Here is a 21,781-nt window from a genome sequence, read left to right on the forward strand (position 1 = left end):
CCCTTCTGAGTCTGGTTCCTCTCAAAGTTTCTTCCTCATATCATCTTAGGGAGATTTTCCTCACCACCGTCACCACCGGCTCGCTCAAATGGGACAAACTCACACACGTAAAATCTCTATCCTGTGTTTATGTGTTTCTGTAAAGCTGCTTTGAGACGATGTCCGCTGTTAAAAACAAAATTGAATTGAAGAACGGGGAGAACATGCAAACTCCGTACACACAGGACAGAGGTGGGAATCGAACCCCCGACCCTGGAGGTACGAGGCAAACGTGATAACCACTAAACCACAAGCAACTATTACATTTTTTTAAAAAATGAATAAATATTAAATTATTAAATTTAATTGCTGAAAACGACCCTAAAGAATTGCTTTAAAACCCTAACACAGAGGGTTTTCTTTAAGAAAAAGCCTTCAGTTAGATCCCCTTTAAAAAGCTAGAATCTTTAACCATCCAATAAGCTTTCGAGGATCCTTTTTTTTTTTAAAAAAAATTTTTCATTGTTAAACTACAGAAATACTTTCTACACTGCAGAAAATGACATCCTAGCAAGTAAAAACACAAAGGAGAGAGTCAGGTTTATCTATTATAAGATAACCATAAACCAAATATAAGATTACTAACCCTATTTGTTTACACATTTCTAGCTTGAAATTGTTTTATTCTACTGGCAGATTGCTTTGCTTTTTATCAGCCAATAGAACAAGACTATTTCACGCTAGAAACAGGTTTAGAGAGTCTAGAAATAGGTTTAATAATGTTAGATTTAGTTGAGTGTAATCGTATGATAGGACGTATTAGAACAGTTTGGCTATGTTCAGATATTTTTATGTTCTGTTTCTCAGTTTGTTCATTTGAATTTGGGGTAATGGCCCCATACGTAGCATTCTGTTTAATGCTCATTAGCAACCACAATAACACTCACAAAAATTACCCCTGAAGGAGCTGCACAAGTTTGAGTTCAAAGTGTGAGTCATGCTCGTTTTCGTGTGTGTTACCTGCGATAAATATATTTACATGTGTATGTTAGGGTGAGCGGATCCTAGATCAACACCCTTAGTCTGCATCTGAAATGCTTTACGGGTATTATTGTGCTCAGGACCAAATTAGGACATTCAGGGGGAAAAAATGCTGTGAGGAGTTCCTGTGTTGTGGCAACCTCTATCTCTCTCTCTCTCTCTCTCTCTCTCTCTCTCTCTCTCTCTCGTTCTCTCTCTGTCTGTCTCTCTCTCTCACTCTCTCTCTCTGTCTGTCTGTCTGTCTCTCTCACTCTCTCTCTCTCTCTGTCTGTCTGTCTCTCTCTCTCTCTCTCTCTCTCTCTCTCTCTCTCTCTCTCTCTCTCTCTCTGTCTCTATCCCCTTACACCCTCGTTTCCTTCACGGCTTGTCGCAACCGATTCATACCAGCTGATATGTAAAGTTGTTTGGTGTGTGCACAGATCTGGTGGACAGTGGCCTGTCAAACGCATGTCTTTCGCTGTCACTCACTCTGAGAGTAGAGCAAACACACTCGCCGAGGCGCCTCACGTTTGTCACGCTGTTCCTGCATCTCAAATCACACTCAACAATTACATACAGAAAACATTACATGTCTTAATGCTTTGGTGTCAATTAAGCTGATTTACCCTCTCGGAATTGTTTTGCTCTTTGGCATTGAACATAGAATAATCTTGTAATGCTTTGTTATACTTTATTTTTTTGGGTGGACTTTAACCCTTAAACGCTGTGGGTATGGGTGTCGCATGCTGGTGGGAGTGGGCGGTTTTTACTATCATGCTGGTGGGATTGGGTGGTTTTTACTATCATGCTGGTGGGAGTGGGCGGTTTTTACTATCATGCTGGTGGGATTGGGCGGTTTTTACTATCATGCTGGTGCGAGTGGGCGGTTTTTACTATCATGCTGGTGGGAGTGGGCGGTTTTTACTATCATGCTCATGGGAGTGGCCGGTTTTTACTATCATGCTGGTGGGAGTGGGCGGTTTTTACTATCATGCTGGTGGGAGTGGGCGGTTTTTACTATCATGCTGGTGGGAGTGGGCGGTTTTTACTATCATGCTGGTTGGAGTGGGCGGTTTTTACTATCATGCTGGTGGGAGTGGGCGGTTTTTACTATCATGCTGGTGTGAGTGGGCGGTTTTTACTATCATGCTGGTTGGAGTGGGCGGTTTTTACTATCATGCTGGTGGGAGTGGGCGGTTTTTACTATCATGCTGGTGGGAGTGGGCGGTTTTTACTATCATGCTGGTGGGATTGGGTGGTTTTTACTATCATGCTGGTGGGATTGGGCGGTTTTTACTATCATGCTGGTGGGATTGGGTGGTTTTTACTATCATACTGGTGGGATTGGGTGGTTTTTACTATCATACTGGTGGGATTGGGTGGTTTTTACTATCATACTGGTGGGATTGGGTGGTTTTTACTATCATACTGGTGGGATTGGGTGGTTTTTACTATCATGCTGGTGGGAGTGGGCGGTTTTTACTATCATGCTGGTGGGAGTGGGCGGTTTTTACTATCATGCTCATGGGAGTGGCCGGTTTTTACTATCATGCTGGTGGGAAGGGCTGGTTTTTACTATCATGCTGGTGGGAGTGGGCGGTTTTTACTGTCATGCTGGTGGGAGTGGGCGGTTTTTACTATCATGCTTGTGGGAGTGGGCGGTTTTTACTATCATGCTGGTGGGAGTGGGCGGTTTTTACTATCATACTGGTGGGATTGGGTGGTTTTTACTATCATGCTGGTGGGAGTGGGCGGTTTTTACTATCATGCTCATGGGAGTGGGCGGTTTTTACTATCATGCTGGTGGGAAGGGCTGGTTTTTACTATCATGCTGGTGGGAGTGGGCGGTTTTTACTATCATGCTTGTGGGAGTGGGCGGTTTTTACTATCATGCTTGTGGGAGTGGGCGGTTTTTACTATCATGCTGGTGGGAGTGGGCGGTTTTTACTCACATTTATTTTCAGTAACTGCATTATCCTGTCAGGGTCACAGTGATTTAAAATACTTATTTATTTGTAGTTTTGGAAATAATACCAGGTTCACTGGCAAATATTACTGGCGGTTGCAAATAAATAAATAAATGACTGGACTGGGTGGTAGTGGGAATAAATAAGATAAGGTCTATAAAATCAAATGAAATCCATAAAAACATACTGTATGTGGATTAACATCATACTTTGAGGATCCCATACAAGTTACAGCACAGAACTATGCATCATGGACAGCATCGTTATGGTGCCCTCCATTAATATTGGCACCCTTGGTAAATATGAGCAAAGAAGGCTGTGAACATTGTCTTTATTGTTAGACCTTTTGATCTTTTGTTCAAAACAAATCACAAAAATACTCTGCTCTCATGAAGATCAAACAATTGCACACAACACAGGTTCATCCAAAAAATATATATATTTGTTAAATATAGGTGTGCAACAATTATTGGCACCTGTAATTAAATTAATATGATTTATTAAAAATATATTTGAAGTATATTCCAATTGATGGTTTGTTTTTTTTAACAATTGTACACCTGGGTGACTAGGAACAGGAAATTGTTCAACCATGACTTCCTTTTTCACAGGAGTATAAATATGAGGTAACACATAAGCCAAATTCCCTTAGTCATTCATAACAATGGGTAAAACCAAGGAATTGTTTGATATCCATGAGAGCAGAGTATTTTTGTGATTTTTAAAAAACAAAAGATCAAAAGGTTAAACAATAAAGATAATTTTTCACAGCCTTCTATGCTCATATTTACCAAGGGTGCCAATATTAGTTGGGGGGGGGCACTGTAAGGTGCTTTCAGCCAATGGAACAGTGATGTATAACATCAGTAAATATGTCCTCATACGAATTTGAAAACCACCACAATTAGCACAGCTCCTTCCTTTTAAAATTTATATACTGACCAAATAATAAGTTCAAGCCACTGAGAATACTTATGCAGTGCTCCCCAACTAGGTTTTATTACTTACGATATTTTATTACTTTTATTACTAATGTTTTATTACTAAACTTAGTAATATAATTTTATTACTTTTATTACTTCTAAAAATGTGACTTTGCACCGTGTCAAATTTGACCAAATACAAATCTTTATAATCAGCATACGCTTTATGAGTATCATATTTATGAGTGCAGAGGTACTTGAAGTGTTAAGAATGTTTCAGTCTTTAGTAAATTTCTTTATTCATGCGGATGCTGGTGGTTCTCCCTGCAATTATGGTGCTTATTCCTAATCCACCAGTCCTGCTTTACATAACAGGAAGAGCACCATCATAATATGAGACATGCCATTAACAGTGCTGGATGCCAGGAGCAGGGTCTTTGTGTTCAGGATATATATATTTAACCTGATAGACCTCAGGCTGGGATGAGCAGAGTGCTCTAAACCAGCACGAGTCCCCCTCGTATATAATGCTCAGGGTCCATGCATATTGATAGAGAGCAGCACAGCATGGATGATCTCTCTCTCTCTCTCTCTCTCTCTCTCTCTCTCTCTCTCTCTCTCTCGCACACACACACACACACACACACACACACACACACACACCTGTACTGAAGGTTTATTATTATTACTATTATTGTTATTATTGTTGTTGTTGTTGTTATTATTATTATTATTATTATTATTATTATTATTATTATTATACAATTAATTGTGTGTAATAAATTTAAATGAAATATGTCACCAGTTGCTGAGAGATGACATTTATAGGAAAAAATGTCACATCTTTATTTCATTACCCTGTTTTAACTGTTTAGTTGAGCAAATGGTTCTTACTTTTTTTTTATTTTATTTCATTTTTTTAGTTGATCAAATGCAATTTCCATGGGATCTTTGTAATTATATTATTCCTATTGCGAGGTTTTGTCGCCCCCTTCTGTTAGAGACGTGTTAATACAAGCAAGTCCAGCAGGCTCTGAAGATTATTGCCCGGATTTTGTAAATATTGTTGCATTCATTTCTATACTACTATCTTTATTGCTTTCAATTTAAATTTCTCCTTTCATTCAGTTTCTCTGTAAATATGTCAGTTTAGTTTAGAACTTATATTCAATACAAAACCTATATATTGAATGTAAATATATAGCCCATTCAGCAAAAACGTATATATACAAAATTTATTTATATACACAATATATACTCTGTTTTTTGTTGTTGTTGTTGTTGTTGTTTTGTTTGTTTGGGGTTTTTTAAAAAACTTTTTTTATTTTACGTATGTATTACTTCAGTTGTAGTATTAATAGCAACAACTGCCAGTTCATAATGTAATAAATAATAATACATAATAAATAATGATCTACATAATAAAAACTAATGCCAAGCCTTTGTGTGGACTTCTACAGACAAAATATTATTAAAATGTATTAAATTAACATTAAATGAAACGAAATACAACAAATTACGAATTAGTAATACGAATTACACAGAGAACAAAGTGTAGCGGGTACACATTAACTTGTTTTATTTTGAATTTAGGATTTATTCAGTATTTAAATGTCTTTATTTAAGCTTCTGCGCCTTTAACACTTTTGCTTGGCCTGGGCGCTTGGATGTGACGTCAGTAGTGCGCGCCGAGCCACATGTGTATGAGACCTGAGAGCTGTGTCTCATTCTTTAATCCGGTGTAACTCTGTAAATAGAGAAATGCTCGCGGACAGGATCACTGAATAATAGCGGATAAAGGTACAAATAATTATTTTTTTGTTTAAAACATAAACTATATTAACGCAGAAATATATTAGAGCATCAGCTAACACTGGCCGCTTATTTATTTAGTTAGCTAGCTTTGTAACTACACGCTAATCAGATCCTTTCTAAAGTACAGTAGCTGTAGTTTAGAATGATGTACAGCACTGAAACTTTGCAGAAAATGGCACAGTAAATAATATACTGTTTGAGTTTTGTTTGTGTGTCGTTATTGTGATATTACTGACCTTTAAACTACAGGAATTGCAAAAAGTGAGCGCTTTAAAAGTGTGTTGTGATCATGCTTACAGGAAACCTCCTCCCTGAAACACATTACATAGGCTTCTATTGAAATATTTGTCCTGTGATGTGTTTAGTGATCCTGGTGCCGATTTGTTGGTTGTTGCTGTATTTATTATTATTATTATTATTATTATTATTATTATTCCTGTAGTACGTTAGTGGTTCTCTTTCGCTCTGATGTCACTGGGCGACGTCCTTTTTTTTTCAGGCAAACCGGCCTATGCAATTCTAGAGTCTCATCCTGACTGGTTACCATCATTACACCTTGGTTACGCAAAAGTCAAAGCAGTGCACTCTGGGCGGTTTAATCGGAGGATAAAGGGATAGCAAAGGGTGACGGGAACAACACCGCACCTTTAACACCACCAGATCTAGCTCCACAGAGGTCTGAGATGGACGGTACTGCACCATCAGATCTAGCTCCACAGAGGTCCGAGATGGACAGTACTGCACCATCAGATCTAGCTCCACAGAGGTCCGAGATGGACGGTACTGCACCATCAGATCTAGCTCCACAGAGGTCCGAGATGGACAGTACTGCACCATCAGATCTAGCTCCACAGAGGTCCGAGATGGTTGATGCTGCACCCTCAGATTTATCTCCAAAGAGGTCCGAGATGGTTGATGCTGCACCAAAGTATAACATGGGAGAAGAGCAGGAATGTCGTTTTTGTAGCATCAGGTGTGATGAAATTAACCGCTTGTTGGAGGAGAACAGGAAACTGAAGGAAGAGCTCTCCCGAAAGATGAAGGATGAGGATTTTATTTATTTTTTTAAGGTGACTATGTGAAGGTCAAGTACTACACTGGGCTTATGCTGTAATGATGGGTGTGCTGATGCAGCTTCATCCCTGCTTACCACAGACCGGCCGAAAACTTTTTCCTTTATTTCATCTAAGTAGCGCTGCTTTGCTTCCTTGTTCAGTTCAGTTCTCTCGATAAGGCATCTTGGACTTGATCTTTGCTCGGTCCGTTTGTGCTTTTTTCACTGGTGAGCTGTGTTCGTCTTTACTGCTGTTGCTGTTCTTTACTCCCGAGCATGACCGTCGGTGTCCTAAAGTATGGCGGCCACTACCCAGAATGCAATGCAGCGTGCCGTGACGTCGATTCCCGAACGCCATAGAAGGAAAAAATGTCAACAATCTCAAACATAAGGGATAACGCTCATGTTGGCGCCTAAATACAAAAGCTTATTTTCTTATTTTGATAATGGGAAATCCAACATAGGAGTAGTGATGTTGTGGCAAATATTGGACTCGGAGACCCAAAATGCAATGCGGTTATACGACGCAGTGAGCAGTGTACGAGACGACGAGCGCACTGGTGCTGACCATGGTATTTAGCATGAGAGTTGAAGCTTTGGAAGATGATCAGATTGAGCAGAGTGTACCGATGAGGACGTGAGAGAGCCGGACAGACTTGAAGGATTAAAGCGCCGCTGCATCGCTCTCTTTAGGTAGAGAAGAAGCGAGGGCGAAGTCTCCTGGCACCACTTTCAGCAGTTAGTCGAACAGCATTGGGGGTGATGTACTGTAGGAAACTGTTAACCAAATGAAATGAGTTTAAACCAAAAACTAGATTAGATCACGTGTGGATTATAAATATCGAGAAGTCATGCAGAGTGGATTTTGTCCTTTCACGAGCCTAGACACTTCGTAAGCATGTCACAACAAACTATAAAGTATTCCAAGATGCATGGTCCTCTATCACAAGATTTTACACTATAATTGCAATATATTTTGTATATATGATGCAAAGTTTTGTGTAATTTTTATAAAGTAACAATTTATGAGTACAAATGATATTTCTCAAACTCGCAGGCTGTGTGGAAGTTATGGCAAGCAAGGCAGAGGCTGAAATGGATCAAGACACAAACAGTGCAGCTAGTGATGAGGACCTGAACATGTCTGAGGAGGAGGAAGAAGAGGAGGAGGATGGACTTGAACAAAAGGAAGTAGATGATGCTAACCAGGAGAAGAGTGATGAGGAGAAGGATGATGGTGATGGTGGTGGAGAACGGATGGATGATGCCAGTGAAGACGAGAAAACAAAGGACAAGAAGTGTGTCCCGGGTATCGTGTACCTGGGCCACATTCCACCAAGAGTAAGGCCCAAACACGTGCGCAACATGCTGGCGGTGCACGGAGAAATCGGACGGGTTTTCCTTCAGTCTGAAGGTAAGTGACGGAGGATCAGCTGACTAGAATGGCGCTGTAATGCTAAACCGGGAGAACACCTCGTCCTTGGCATTTACGTTTTTATGTACTCGTGAAAGTCATGAGTCCTGAACCACTCCTGTCTGATCCAGCATTTTTATGTATTTTAATGAACGTAAACGTGTCTGTGCCGATCAAATCTAGAACTATTCAGACGTTAACTTGGACAGTTTCTCATCCTAGACCACTCTATCAAGAGAAAGAAGAGGAAAGCGGGCTGTAAAGGCTCGAGGTACGTGGAAGGCTGGGTGGAGTTCCGAGACAAGCGCGTGGCTAAGAGAGTGGCAGCGACTCTTCACAACACGCCCATGACCAACCGTAAGAGGAGCCACCTCAGCAGTGACTTGTGGTGCATCAAAGTACGTCACGTCCCAACACACTCTCGCCGCTGAGTACTTTTTCCTCTTGTGTATACGTTTAATCCGACACATGAAGAGCCGCGTAATACGATGACGATGTGAAGACTATTAAGACTGGAAGTGTGTGGATAGCTATAGAAATATTTCTTAGCACTGCAACAAGCTTCATTTTCATACAGGATTGTTGTGGGGGTTTTTTTTGCTTATACCACAGCTATGTTGAGTTCTCAATTCTGATTGGTTAGAAGGTGTTGATTCGTTTTCTTTAGTAGTAGATCAGGCAAATCACAGGGTCATGTTAATCGCCCGAGTAAAAAGTGTTAACGTTTAACAAAGGAAATGGATTATTGTTGACGTGGTTAAGGTTTCTGTAAGGCGACATACAGCGGTGCTTGAAAGTTTGTGAACCCTTTTTTATTTTTATATATATATATATATATATATATATATATATATATATAGTGAGAAATATAGAAAATTCACAAACTTTTAAGCACCACTGTATATGTAGAGTTTATGGAAGGACTTTGTAATGTTCAGTATGTGTTCAGACGTCTTCAGGACAGTGGGCTTTGTGGTTTCTCGGTAACACATGACGGGTTGTTTTTGTTTTGGTCTTATTTACTTCGAGAGAGAGAAAGAGAGGCTGGTGAAGGAATGACCGTTTATAGCTGCTGTAATGTAAAGGCTGATTTACAGCGGGGGAAATAAGTATTGAACACGTCAACATTCTTTCCAGTAATTATATTTCCAATGAGGCTGTTTTCACCAGACGTCGGTATTAACTCAAGAAATCCGGAAATATAAAGAATTCACAACGTTAAAGTGCGTAAATAAAGTTAACGAGACTTTATTGGTAACGAAAAGCCGCTTTTTTATAGACCATCAATTTACTAACCCAGCTGATATTAATTTGCACAGATAGGAGGTATCATTACTTACAGATTTCAGCTGGTACCTTGCCTTGGAGAACTGCTTTTTCTTAGCGTGTTCGATACTTTTTTCCCGTGTCATTCCAGTTTATTCCGTATAACTTTATTTACAGACTTTAACGTTGTGAATTCTTTATATTTCCGCATTTCTTGAGTTAATACCGACGTCTGGTGAAAATTTCATCCGAGTCGCCTCGTTGGAAATATATCTACTGAAAAAAATGTTTCAGTATAGCACCAAATGATACGGTGTCCGTGATACTGAATAAACAAACTAACGTCGCGTCTCAAATCGCACGCTTGCGGTATGTACTGTTCTAGACCGTTACGGAATATTAATATTAAGTGCTAGAATTTTAAAACTTACTGAAAGGTCTGTTTCGAATCTTGTGGATTATCTAGATTAATATGTATTTTTTTGAACGTACAGTGAGGGTTTTTGATCATTTTGACACAGATCATGACAACAGTCACGAAGACGGCAGAGAGTTTTAAAGAGAAACGGAGTCTGTTTAATGTTGCCGTGCATGAAATGGCTAAACATTACAGTTCTGCTCGGAAACCAGATGGACAGGGATGTTTTGGCGCTAACGTGCCGTCTAGTGGACGCCACTTTTAATCCTCCGGATGAACACGAGCGTAAGAGTAAGGGAGTATGTGAACAACGCCGCTCATATACACTAGCAGCTGCGTATGCAAACGTACGGGTGCTGAAAGTCAAATATATTTGCACCTTAAGCCATAACAGGAAGTATGTTGTTTCCGGAAGTTCCACAACATTAAACGTAGCTAGAAACTTTATTTATAGTCGGCCATTTCTCCGTCTCGCCGCAGTACCTTCACAGGTTCCAGTGGTGCCACCTGAGCGAGCGTCTGGCCTACGAGCAGACGGTGTACCATCAGCGCATGAGGACGGAGATCTCGCAGGCCAAGCGCGAGACCAACTTCTACCTGGCCAGCGTGGAGAAGAGCCAGACCCTGGACAGGCTGAGGAAGAAGAGGGCGAAGAAGGGCGAGGTGGTGGAGGAGAAGGGCTGGGACTTCACACAACGGCGCACAGAGGAGGAGATGAGGCTGGAGCGCATGAAGAAGCGCGGCCTGTCCAAGAAGAACCTCCAGAAAGCTCAGGAGAAGAGCAGAGCCATCCAGGAGAAAGCGCAGTCCAACGTATCCCTGCTGGCTAAGATCTTCAGCAGAGGGGCTTCACATGACTAAGGCGCGTGTTCATGCATGCATGCGTGTGTGTGATTAAAGTCATAATTGTACACAGAGATCAGACAGAGTGTACATATGTTCGTTGTGAAGGCAGTGAACCTCATAAGAGCTTTCGAAAGGCTTTTTGTTGCCACAAAATCATTCAGGATGTTGCGAATAAAGTAACAAGACTGTAATGTCCGCCTCAAACTGGCAGTTTTGTGATTGTACTGATTTTTTTTTTTCACCCATCAGACACTGGATAATCCTTTTTTGAATGTCTGATGATATATTTTTAACGGAAGCAGCATCTTTCTCAAAATATTTTCTTTATATGAACATAGTCATTTCGCGTCACCGGAATTATTCTTCATTTGTTTATGAGGATTAAAGTAGTTGATGGAATTATCAAAGAAATGCAGTTTCACCAGATTACACTGTATATTTCATGTTTATGTGTAAACGCAGTGTTCATGTTTATCAGATTGAGGCTTTTAGCCAACAGAGAAATGGTATAAAGGGTCCTAACATAAATGGTGAAACATATTTGCAGGTAAATGTTTTTTGGGTTTTTTTTTTTTTGATCAAGTGATTTCACACATATAAACAAAAGAATATTGCAAGACCAACAACAATGTGTAATTTATTTGTATAGTGTTTTTTTTTGTTTGTTTGTTTGTTTTTTAAGACAATATCACACATTAACTACAGAAATCTAGACGTTGGTTGAGATCCCTAATGAGGCGGCATGAGGAGAAACCTGGAGAGGAGCCACATTCAAAAAGAAACCCGTCCTGTCTGGGAGACACCAGAGAGCATTGATATAAGTTATTACTCTTCTACGGCTGCGTATTATCAAGCCAAACAGTGCTTGGTGCTAAGTGTGTAGAAGGCATGTTCAACGAGTATCCCGTATCCCAGGATAAGTACAGGACAGTGTTTATGATCGCAGCAGTAAGTATTAAGGTCTTAAGTACAAATTTAGAGTGTCCAGGTGAGACCTCATCAGCAATCGATATATTTTTCACCTTAACATTTGACCCATATTTAACAAGGTGCCAATAATTCTGGAGCGGCGTGTAGGAAAGTTTGGATGTTAATTGTGGGGAAGGGTGTGAATCTGCCATTTGATAACATTTCTAAATAATACTAGACTAATGATCAATAAAAAAAGGTGGCTGTATGATAATGGACTATCTTACACCAAGACAAGTATGAGTTCATTCGCCTGACTTTTCCCTCAACACACACCTATAATCAGCTCAGTCGAGACCAGTACACTGATTTAAGTTCATGTTTATATTCCCTACCCTGGAAAGGTAATTGATTGTAGACCATTGTGATTGTTGTTGTTGTTGGAAAGAACTTATTCTTTTTATCCCAAGAAGACCGACTTCTCCAGTCCGTCCTCCAGTTTGGTGTACTCCAGGTGGGCGGGATAGTATCTGCTCTCATAGCGAGGGCTATTCCTCACATACTCCAGGTAATCCGGCGCTCCAGGACAAATCACGTTGTCCGCCAGCAGCACAGAGCCCTTCCTTAGCAAACCGCACTCCTGCGAAGATGCAAAAAAAAAACCTGTTTCTATAGTGACTGCTAACACAGGAACAGATTTAGAACATTTCTGTCAGATGTTCATTTAGTATTTTTGGAGTCTCAAGCAGATGTGAAGCTGTAACTTTACATTTTCCAACACTGGAAAGTCTTCATGACGGAGGAGTTTGCAGTTTCTTAATAACACAAGACGCGATATTTTTTGTCTTATTAATGTCAGGAGAGAGGAAAAAGAGAATGATGAGGGAAAGTCTTTTCATACCTGCTACAATGCAAGATACGTATAACAGGAACTAACTTGTTTCATGGACATTCCACAATATTAAGTGTGACAATAAACAGATAAAGAGCATGATGTGTCATTCTTTAGTAACGCAGGCTCACGTTGCATTTTATGCCTCACTTATTACAGTGTGTATACATTTAAATGATCTAAATGTATCTAGAATGTTCTTTTAGTGGACGTTTTTATTAAATACAGTACTCTTTTATTAAATAATACTTTATTACATGATTATATTCCCACTGTCCTGATCCAGCTCATCAGGACTGAACTGTAGAACCTTTACTCTAGAGTAAAGTGTTTCGAAATTGCAATAAGCACGGCCATGTCTGATTGTAATCAGGATCTGGATTAGAATAAAATGTATGAATGTCTAGAGCTCCACCGATCCATTGCTATAGATTGAAGACATTTGGGTTTGAGATCAAAGGATGAATATGAGAAGAGATTTTTTTTTTTAGAGGTTCAGCTTTTATTTCCCGGCATTTATATGTAGGTGTGTTAAACAACATAGGACTTAGAACATTTTGTATCAGACCACCCAAATTTGTATGTGAGCAAAAACTATTGGAGCATGTGACTGACGGGTGTTTCTTGTTACGCAGGTGTGTCCCGTTAGATTGACTGTTTGAACAATAAATAGCTCTGAAAAAATCTTCAGTTTCACCTGGGAAGAGTGCGTTTGTTGTTAAAAAGGGTAAGCCAACATGAAGATCGGAGAGCTGTCTGTGAGAGAAAGCCAAGCCATTTTGAAGCTGAGAAAAAAGGGAAGATCAATCAGAGGCATCGCACAAATATTGGGCGTGGCCAATACAACAATTTGGAATGCGCTCAAAAAAGAAAGAAACCACTGGTGTACTGAGGAACAGACACCGAATGGGTCGGCCAAAGGAAAACATCAGCTGATGACAGAAACATGGTGAGAGCTGTGAAGAAAACCCCCAAAACAACAGTCAGTGACATCACCAGCAACCTCCACAGGACAGGGGTGACGGTATCACAATACATTGTTCGAAGAAGACTCCGAGAGCAGAAATATAGAGGCCACACCGCAAGATGCAAACCACTCCTCAGTAAGAATCAGAAAGCCAGATTGGAATTTGCAAAGAAATATAGAGATGAGCCAGAAAAACCAAGATGAACCTCTACCAAAGTGATGGAAAGGCGAAAGAAAGGATCTGCTCATGATCGAAAACATACAAGCTCATTTGTGAAACATGGTGGAGGTAGTGTCATGGCTTGGGCTTGCACGGCTGCTTCTAGAACGGCTCACTAATCTTTATTGATGATGGATGAACTCGGAAGTGTACAGGATCGTCTTGTCTGCCAATTTACAGAGAAATGCATCCAAATTAATCAGGAGGAATTTCATCATGCAGCAAGACAATGATCCAAAACACACTGCCAACTCAACAAAGGACTTTCTCAGGGTGAAAAAGTGGAAGGTTTTAGACTGGCCAAGTCAATCTCCAGACCTTAACCCGACTGAGCAGCATTTCACCTCCTGAAGAGGAGACTGAAGAGAGAAACACCTGGAAACAAAGAAGAGCTGAAAGAGGCTGCTGTAAAAGCCTGGAAAAGCATCGCAAAAAAAAACAAAACAATTTGATGATGTCTGCGAGTCACAGCCTTGATGCAGTGACTCACAATGCAATACTTTAATTGACTTCAAGTCTTATCTGTTCCTATACATTTGCCTGCCTAAAAACTGAGTGGTCTGATGCAAAAGGTTCTATGTTTGATGTTTGTCTAACACATCTAGTTGTAAATACCAAGAAATAAAAGCTGAAATCCTTAACTCTCGTCTCATATCCATATTTTGGTCTCCATCTTATACCACAATTGGCCTTGACGTTTCAATAGTTTCGGAGGGGACTGTATGTTTTAATATGTCTCTTACCTCAAACAGCTTAATGTCAGGGAGGTACTGGTCTTTCCAGTGGTCAAGAAAGATGAAGTCAAACGTTGTGATGCCAAAACGCTCCTTGATTTGGGGGATCCACTCACCCGACGAGCCCTCTACTAGAGTCACCTGGAAAAAGCAAAGCAGAAATAAAGATCAAACAAAATCCCTTCTTTATTATTTATGCTGAGATCATATAATCATATAATCATATAATGCAGGACCATGTGACATTTCGATCACAAATTCCTTCTGTGAATTGAGCATTCAGAAGCATTTTGTTATAACAAAAGATAATAATAAATTAACTACAATATATTTCATATTGACTAGCAGTCTCTCTCTCTCTCTCTCTCTCACACACACACACACACCTTGTCTTGTAGGCCAGCATAGGCAATGATCTGCCTGGCGACGGCGGCGTAAGCTGGGTTAAACTCTAGCGTGATGAGTTTGGTGCCGGGGGAGAGCAGGCGGGCGATCCTCACTGTGGAATACCCGCAGTACGTACCCAGCTCCAGAACCGTGCTTGGGTTCACCTCGGTCACCACCGAGTCCAAAATGGAGCCTAAATGGAGCCACAACACACACACACACACACACACACAGTAGCAGCTACACTGAAAGATCATTAACAGATGTAATTGAGTGGTAAATGGCACAATCGAAACATCATTAATGGTCTTTCTGCATCATTTAATAGCCAGTCAGATCCGCACCATTGATTATTAATCAGCTGAATCGTAAATGGCTCCTTATCGAGTGTATGAGCTTGTAGCTCATTCCTGCTGGGCATTAAATGTTAAGAGTAGGGAAGGAAGGAAAAAAGGAAGGAAGGAAAGATTCTAGGTTTTTTGGACTATGTAGACTCTGGTCACTAGATGGAGATATTCTGTCTTTTCCTTTTTTCACTTGTCTGTTAACCTTCATTATTGTTTTCACCTGCCCCTGGTTTGCTCCACTATTTATACCCTCCATTTGCTTTATTCAATGCTGAATCCTTGTGTTCCTCATGTGAGTGCCTAGCCTCTCGAGATCAGGTCCTGGATTGGTCTACAATTCATTTGAGGAACCCATGCATTTGGGAGGGATACGATTCTCCCAGACCGAGCAGAACCGGCGCATCCGAGAGAAGTGTTGCCTCTACTGTGGGAAACCTTTCCCCTGCTATTCACCCTCCCCTCCACCCACATCTCATCCGTGGCCAGCCTGCCTTCACTGTCCGCCACCTGCTAGACTCTCACGTAGTCCGTGGGCACATCCAGTACTTGCTGGACTTATGACCCAGTAGAACACTCCTGGGTTCCTGCTTGGAACATTTTCACCACTGAATTTCATTGCATCTGACAATATGCAAAAAGACCAAATGTGCATGTGTGTGTAGCCATGTGGAGAACTCATTGACCCAGCAATCAGGAGAACGCCATCACCTCACATTCACGAGCATACCGCATGAGCAGCCCCGAGGACTTTCACTCAAGAGCAGGAAACAAAGTGACAGATGGATGGAGAGGAGAGATGTCCAACCAACAGAAGGGAAACAGTATCTGAGTTCATAATGCGAGAGAGAGAGAGAGAAGTAGACAGAGGTACAATAAAGAGAATGGTAGATGTGTTCACCTTTCTCATCGCCCACATTCATGGCCCATTCAGAATTCTTGCAGAAGTAGTCGATGGCAGAGATGACGCTCTGGGGATTTCCTTTAGTGGCGTTCTTCTGCACTGCTTTTAGCATGCGCTGCAATTACACAATAAAGAATTTAGAAAGTTATGAGGCCAGACTTAAACTCCTGCATGGTTAAAGCTATTGGGGTAGTGCTATTTTACACTGAATGGAATGAAATGTGATGGGGTAATGAAGTTGAATTATATGAAGTGGTATAGAAACAAAAAGGAATGGAAATGGGAATGATACTGAATGGAAAATAATGGGTTGGGATGAAAGAAATGCAAGAATGGAAGGGAATCATTTTGACTGGAATTGAATAAAGGAAGGGAATTGACTGGAATAATTAGATGGGTGGGATTATACTGGATGGGATGGAACAGAAGAATGAAAGTGAATTATATGGAACAGAATTCAATGAAATTTTTTTAAAAATGGGATGGAAGAATGTAAGGGAATTACGTTCACTGGAATTGCAGAAAGGAATAGAATTGACTGGAATGGAATAATTGGATGGCTGGAATTATACGAATGGGATGGGATGGGATGGGATTGAACAGAAGATTGAAAGAAAATGATAACATAATGCAATGGAATAATAAAATGGGATGGAATGAAAAGGAATGGAAGTGAATCATTTTAAATAGAATTGGAATGAAATTGAATTATATTCTATATATTTTTTAAAGCTAAATCATAATTCTTGGTGTGTATGAGAGTTGGACACTATTTCTGAGTCTCCATGTCCTTCGACAAATGTAAAAATACATTATTCATATATTCCATTAAAACACAATGTACCTGTGTACAGAATTCTTCAGACTAACAAATGAAAAATAGTAGAGAGAAAACTCTGAACCTGAAAGGTATCTAAAATTCCCCCAAAACAGTGCTGTGTGTTAATGTGATTTTTTTTTTTTTAATGAACTAGAAAAATAAATGTCCCTTAAATGAAAAAGAGTCCCTTAAATGTCATGTCTCCATGAATGTCAAAAATAAAAACAAAGCATGTCACCTGAGGCCGTGTGGAGCGGGTGAGCGTGTCGCGCAGGCGCTCAGTGATGGTGGCATGCCATATTAATGTACAAAGACTGCTACGCTGCACAGCTGGTACGAGCCAATAAAAGAGGACAAAAAGGAGGGCTGCACAAAGGGCGCACACCGTCAGCAGGCAGCACTCCATTCTCATAGAGCGGGGAGAGGAAATGAGAGAGGCTAGGAGACTAGGATAGAGGAAGAAGCTGTTGGAGACAGAGATCCAGAAAAAGATAGAAAACCAGAAAGAAGAAACAAATGTAAAGGTCAGTAAGTCAAATTCATACTCCAACTCCAGCATCAACAAACCTGAGGGGTAACACAAAGGGCAATGGCAACCCAATATCCCAATTTAACAAAACACTCTCTGCCAATGAATCCCTCTTTTACCTAAGAGAAAAGCTATTTAACAGCATGCCTGACTAAACAAATGGGTTTCCAACCAAAACCTAAAGACTGAATGTGTGTCCCGAAGGCGGTTCCATAGCTGCAGGGCTTTGTAGGAAAAAAGCTCTGCCCTGCCTTTTAATGCTTAACCATTACTGATCAGTTTATGGTTATAAGTAAATCAATATTGTTTGGATATTTTTTTGTCTTGTAGTGGTGCTTCACGTTACCACTTTTGACTAGAACCGGATGTCTGGAAACATACTTCTGTGACCATTCTTTCTTCATCGTTGACTTTTCTTTCAACAAGCCATCAGTCTGCTAATCAAACCAGAGAGAGTAAATAAAATGACTCAGCTAATGTCTCTAGCCCTGTAGCAAGTCTCTGTTCTGATGAGCTGCCTCCAACAAAATCATTTACATAAATGTCCATCCATCCATCCATCTTCGATACCGCTTTATCCTTTTCAGGGTCACGGGGAAAACTGGAGTCTATCCCAGGGAGCATGGGGCACGAGGCGGGGTACACCCTGGACGGGGTGCCAATCCATCACAGGGCACAATCACATACACACTCACACACCCATTCATACACTACGGACACTTTAGACACGCCAATCTGACTACCGTGCATGTCTTTGGACTGGGGGAGGAAACCGGAGTACCCGGAGGAAACCCCCACAGCACGCGGAGAACATGCAAACTCCGCACACACAGGGCCACGGTGGGAATCGAACCCCCGACCCTGGAGGGTATGAGGCGAAGTTGCTAACCACTAAGCCACCGTGCGCCCCATTTACATAAATATGATTCAGCTAAATAATTTACATAAATATAACCTTGGTGAGGTCATATCTTCATTTGGGTTTTCATACCACTGCTATGAAGATGACACTCAACTCATCCGCTACTTCCGTTTCGCAGACACTCATGTTTCCTCTCAGATCTCAGGATGTCTGGAAGACATCTTCTACATGGATGGCAGCTCATCAGCTGATAATTAATCCCAGCACAACTGAACTGCTGCTCCTCCCAGGTGATTCATCCACATGGCAGGATTTTGTGGGTCTCCCTGGACGAATATCCGATCTCATCTTCGGTCACTGCACGAAACCTTAGTGTTACCATGGACTGTCCTTTTCCTCTCGCGGTGCTAATCTGACACGCTCATGACGATTTCTCCTTTACAACATAAGAAGGATTCGTCCATTTCTATACACACAGGCCACTCAGAGGCTTGAAACTGGACTGCTGCAACTCGCTCCCATTGCTACGCTCCTTCCATTAAGGCATGCATTAAGACTCTTCTCTTTTCTGGCACCTAGATGGTGGAATAAACTTCCCCTAGATGTCCGAACAGCTGAGTCACTGGCAGTCTAAAGACCTACCTCTTCTCGAAGTACTTCTATATTATAAAAATTCTTACTACATTACCTCCCCAACACAGTTTTTTCGTCCATGGCCTAGAGAACCAGTATCGGGATTTATTTATCGATAGAGACTTCGAAGCTCTTCTGTAAGTCGCTCTGGCCATGGACGTCTACCGAACGCCATAAATGTACATATATGACTGGATAAACAATAGAGGATCTGCTACAGAAACCAAGTTGGTTCATGTTTTTAAAACTAAAAGAGTTGCTGACCCACAAGCAGTTTTTAACAGTATATTTCTGATTTGGTCTGATGAAATACTTTGCTGCATCTGCATCAGGTCCATGGGTCTGCCAGATGATATCCTCTGATCTAGATAGCGATTAAAAAAAAAAAAAGAACCTGCACCACAAAGCCAACGTGGAGGATCTTAATAAACCAGAACGACACTTTTTTTCCCTATACGCGCCAGAGCTACAAGGCTAATCTCTCTAACAAGCAAGGAAACCTTAAAACAGTATGTAACCCATCTGTACATACACAGCTTCATAAAATAGTAGATACTTATGATCTGAATCACTAATGTACAACTTTATCTTCAAACTAAGTCTGAGTGAAAGTAATTCCAGCTTCAAGGCTGGTTTTAGCTCCGTGGTATACTTTTATCTATTTTTGTAGATAACAATGGATCAGAAAATACCAGAAAATGACAAGCAAATCTATTTGAGATTACTTACCGGTGTTAAACTGCATTAGTGTTTGAATGTGCAGACCGTGTTGGTTTGCCTATTGACAAAAAGAGTCTGTGGTCGATTGACCTTTGACCGTGAGATATTTCTCAACCTGGCATATGTAAATACTTGCAATAAAACAGATCAATGTGTGTACAGCATTATAGTTATTGTGTCTCTTTATTGATTTATTTATTTTTGCTGAGTAATGCATGTGCAGACAATTGCAGTGGATACTGATTACTGAAATGAGTTTTTAGGAACCGTGTGTCCGTAAGAGTGGAGAAAAGAAAGAGATTGTGAATTTGACTTGTGCGCTCACGAAGGGTCGGACTGGCCCACAACACTGTCTCGTTCTGACACGCGCTTTCTGCTTCGACAAGCGTCTGATAAGGAAATGGCTAGCACTACTCAGTGCTTTATACAGTGCTTGGAAAGTTATAACTATAATAAAAGTAATAAAACTTTGAATATGTTTTATTACTATTATTAGTAATGTTTTATTACTAGCCTGAGTTTTATTACTTTTATTACTTAGACTTCTAAAAATGTGACTTTGCACCGTGTCAAATTTGACCAAATACAAATCTTTATAATCAGCATACACTATATGAGTATCATATTTATGAGTGAAGAAGTACTAAAATGTTGAGAATTTCTCAATCTTTAGTAAGTTTCTTTATTCATGCGGATGCTGATGGTTTTGTCTACAATTATGGTGCTTATTCCTCATCCACCAGTCCTGCTTTACATAACTGCAAGAGCACCATCATGATATGAGACATGCCATTAACAGTGCTGGATGCCAGGAACAGGGTCTTTGTGTGCAGGATTATATTTAAGATGATAGACCTCAGGCTGGGATGAGCAGAGTGCTCTAAACCAACACGAGTCCCCCTCATATATAATGCTCAGGGTCCATGCATAGTGATAGAGAGCAGCACAGCATGGATGATCTCCCTCTCTCTCTATGTTTCTCTCTCTCTCTCTCTCTCTCTCTCTCTCTCTCTCTCACACACACACACACACACACACACACACACACAAACACATCTGTTTTGAGAGTTCAACGATATCTATTTCCTGAATAGCCGCAAATTATGCACATGATCAATCGTGCAAGTGACACACCTCTGACCAATATTTAATTTAATTTTATTTATTTTTTATTTATAATTTATTATTATTATTATTATTATTATTATTATTATTATTATTATTATTATTATTATTCACTTCATTGTGTGTTATAAATGGTTAATGATATGCATCAGCAGCTGTTGAGAGATAGAAAATGACATTTATAAGACCAAGAAAATATTCGACGCATCTTTATATCATTACCCTGTTTGTTTTTTCCTGTTCCTGGTGCAAATGACATTTTTAGTTGAGCAAATGCTTCTTGTTTATTTATTTATTTTTTAGTTGATCAAATTCTATTTCTAGTGGATCTTTTTCTTTCTTTTTTTTTCTCGAGGATGAAGTTTTATCGTCCCCTACTGGTAGAAAAGTGCTAATACAAACAATTCCTGCAATTTCTCGGGCAATAAAAAAAACAAAACAACAACAACAATTTAAAGAAAAAAGAAAAGAAAATGATTGTTCAGTTATTGTTCGAATTATGTCAATATTTTGCATTCATTTCCATACTACTTGCTATGAATTTAAGTTTAGCCTTTAATTCAATTTCTCTGAATTTATACTCAGTATACATTCTATATATTCTATATATTCAATATAATTATATATTTAATAAAAACATATATTCAATATAAATTCAAATTTAATATGTATTCAATATATACTTTTAAGAATAGATACTCATTATACGTTTCTTATTATTCTAATAAGTATTAAGATATTAAATAAGGTATAGTATTAAGATTTTTAAAAATGATTTTTCTCACGTAACTTTCATGTTGTGGTATCAGTAACAATTGCCAGTTTATAATATATAATGATCTACTACATAAACAACTAATGCCGAGCACATTTACATTTACTGTATATTTGTGGCATTTGGCAGCCGCCCTTATCCAGAGACTCTGTCAACAAACACATCCTGATACTGGTTCACTACGCTGTTACATTATGTAGTCTGGACATTAAAAAATAACCATACTATGGGTGTGGTGTTGTTGTTTTTTTGCACAAC

The 21,781-nt window shown here is 40.0% G+C and overlaps 2 protein-coding genes across 3 annotated transcripts; one reads left to right on the forward strand and one right to left on the reverse strand.

Annotated features, from left to right (window-relative positions):
• Positions 1-5,550: 5,550 nt before the first annotated feature.
• On the forward strand, positions 5,551-12,602 carry abt1 (activator of basal transcription 1). Its single transcript, XM_017467498.3, has 4 exons — positions 5,551-5,689; positions 7,816-8,172; positions 8,395-8,570; positions 10,337-12,602. The coding sequence occupies exons 2-4, from the start codon at positions 7,830-7,832 to the stop codon at positions 10,715-10,717; spliced, it is 900 nt and encodes a 299-aa protein (XP_017322987.1). The 5' UTR covers positions 5,551-5,689; positions 7,816-7,829; the 3' UTR covers positions 10,718-12,602.
• On the reverse strand, positions 11,312-19,784 carry LOC108265311 (catechol-O-methyltransferase a). Of its 2 annotated transcripts, XR_006982572.2 has the most exons (7): positions 19,633-19,784; positions 17,118-17,343; positions 16,057-16,174; positions 14,811-15,004; positions 14,434-14,565; positions 12,007-12,251; positions 11,312-11,494 (listed from the first exon to the last, which is right to left on the reverse strand). XR_006982572.2 is itself a non-coding variant. In XM_017467496.3 (6 exons), exons 2-6 carry the CDS (start codon positions 17,289-17,291, stop codon positions 12,072-12,074), a joined length of 798 nt encoding a protein of 265 aa, XP_017322985.1. In that variant the 5' UTR covers positions 17,292-17,343; positions 19,633-19,784; the 3' UTR covers positions 11,312-12,071. The 2 variants fall into 2 exon arrangements, 1 of the variants encoding a protein (XP_017322985.1); XM_017467496.3 differs by having other exon boundaries at positions 11,312-12,251.
• Between the last annotated feature and the right edge of the window lie 1,997 nt (positions 19,785-21,781).

Source organism: Ictalurus punctatus, chromosome 5, assembly GCF_001660625.3.
Source record: "Ictalurus punctatus breed USDA103 chromosome 5, Coco_2.0, whole genome shotgun sequence".
Classification (NCBI taxonomy): domain Eukaryota; kingdom Metazoa; phylum Chordata; class Actinopteri; order Siluriformes; family Ictaluridae; genus Ictalurus; species Ictalurus punctatus.

What these genes read in the sequence shown, in the direction of transcription:
- abt1 (XM_017467498.3), top strand. Translation starts at nt 7,830, where the DNA reads ATGGCAAGCAAGGCAGAGGCTGAAATGGATCAAGACACAAACAGTGCA. An exon ending in GGTTTTCCTTCAGTCTGAAG is followed by an intron (nt 8,173 to 8,394) that starts GTAAGTGACGGA and finishes TTCTCATCCTAG; the next exon opens with ACCACTCTATCAAGAGAAAG. An exon ending in GTGACTTGTGGTGCATCAAA is followed by an intron (nt 8,571 to 10,336) that starts GTACGTCACGTC and finishes GTCTCGCCGCAG; the next exon opens with TACCTTCACAGGTTCCAGTG.
- LOC108265311 (XM_017467496.3), bottom strand. Translation starts at nt 17,291, where the DNA reads ATGAGAATGGAGTGCTGCCTGCTGACGGTGTGCGCCCTTTGTGCAGCC. An exon ending in CCCGCTCCACACGGCCTCAG is followed by an intron (nt 16,175 to 17,117) that starts GTGACATGCTTT and finishes GTGTAATTGCAG; the next exon opens with CGCATGCTAAAAGCAGTGCA. An exon ending in CTGACATTAAGCTGTTTGAG is followed by an intron (nt 12,252 to 14,433) that starts GTAAGAGACATA and finishes GCATCTTCGCAG; the next exon opens with GAGTGCGGTTTGCTAAGGAA.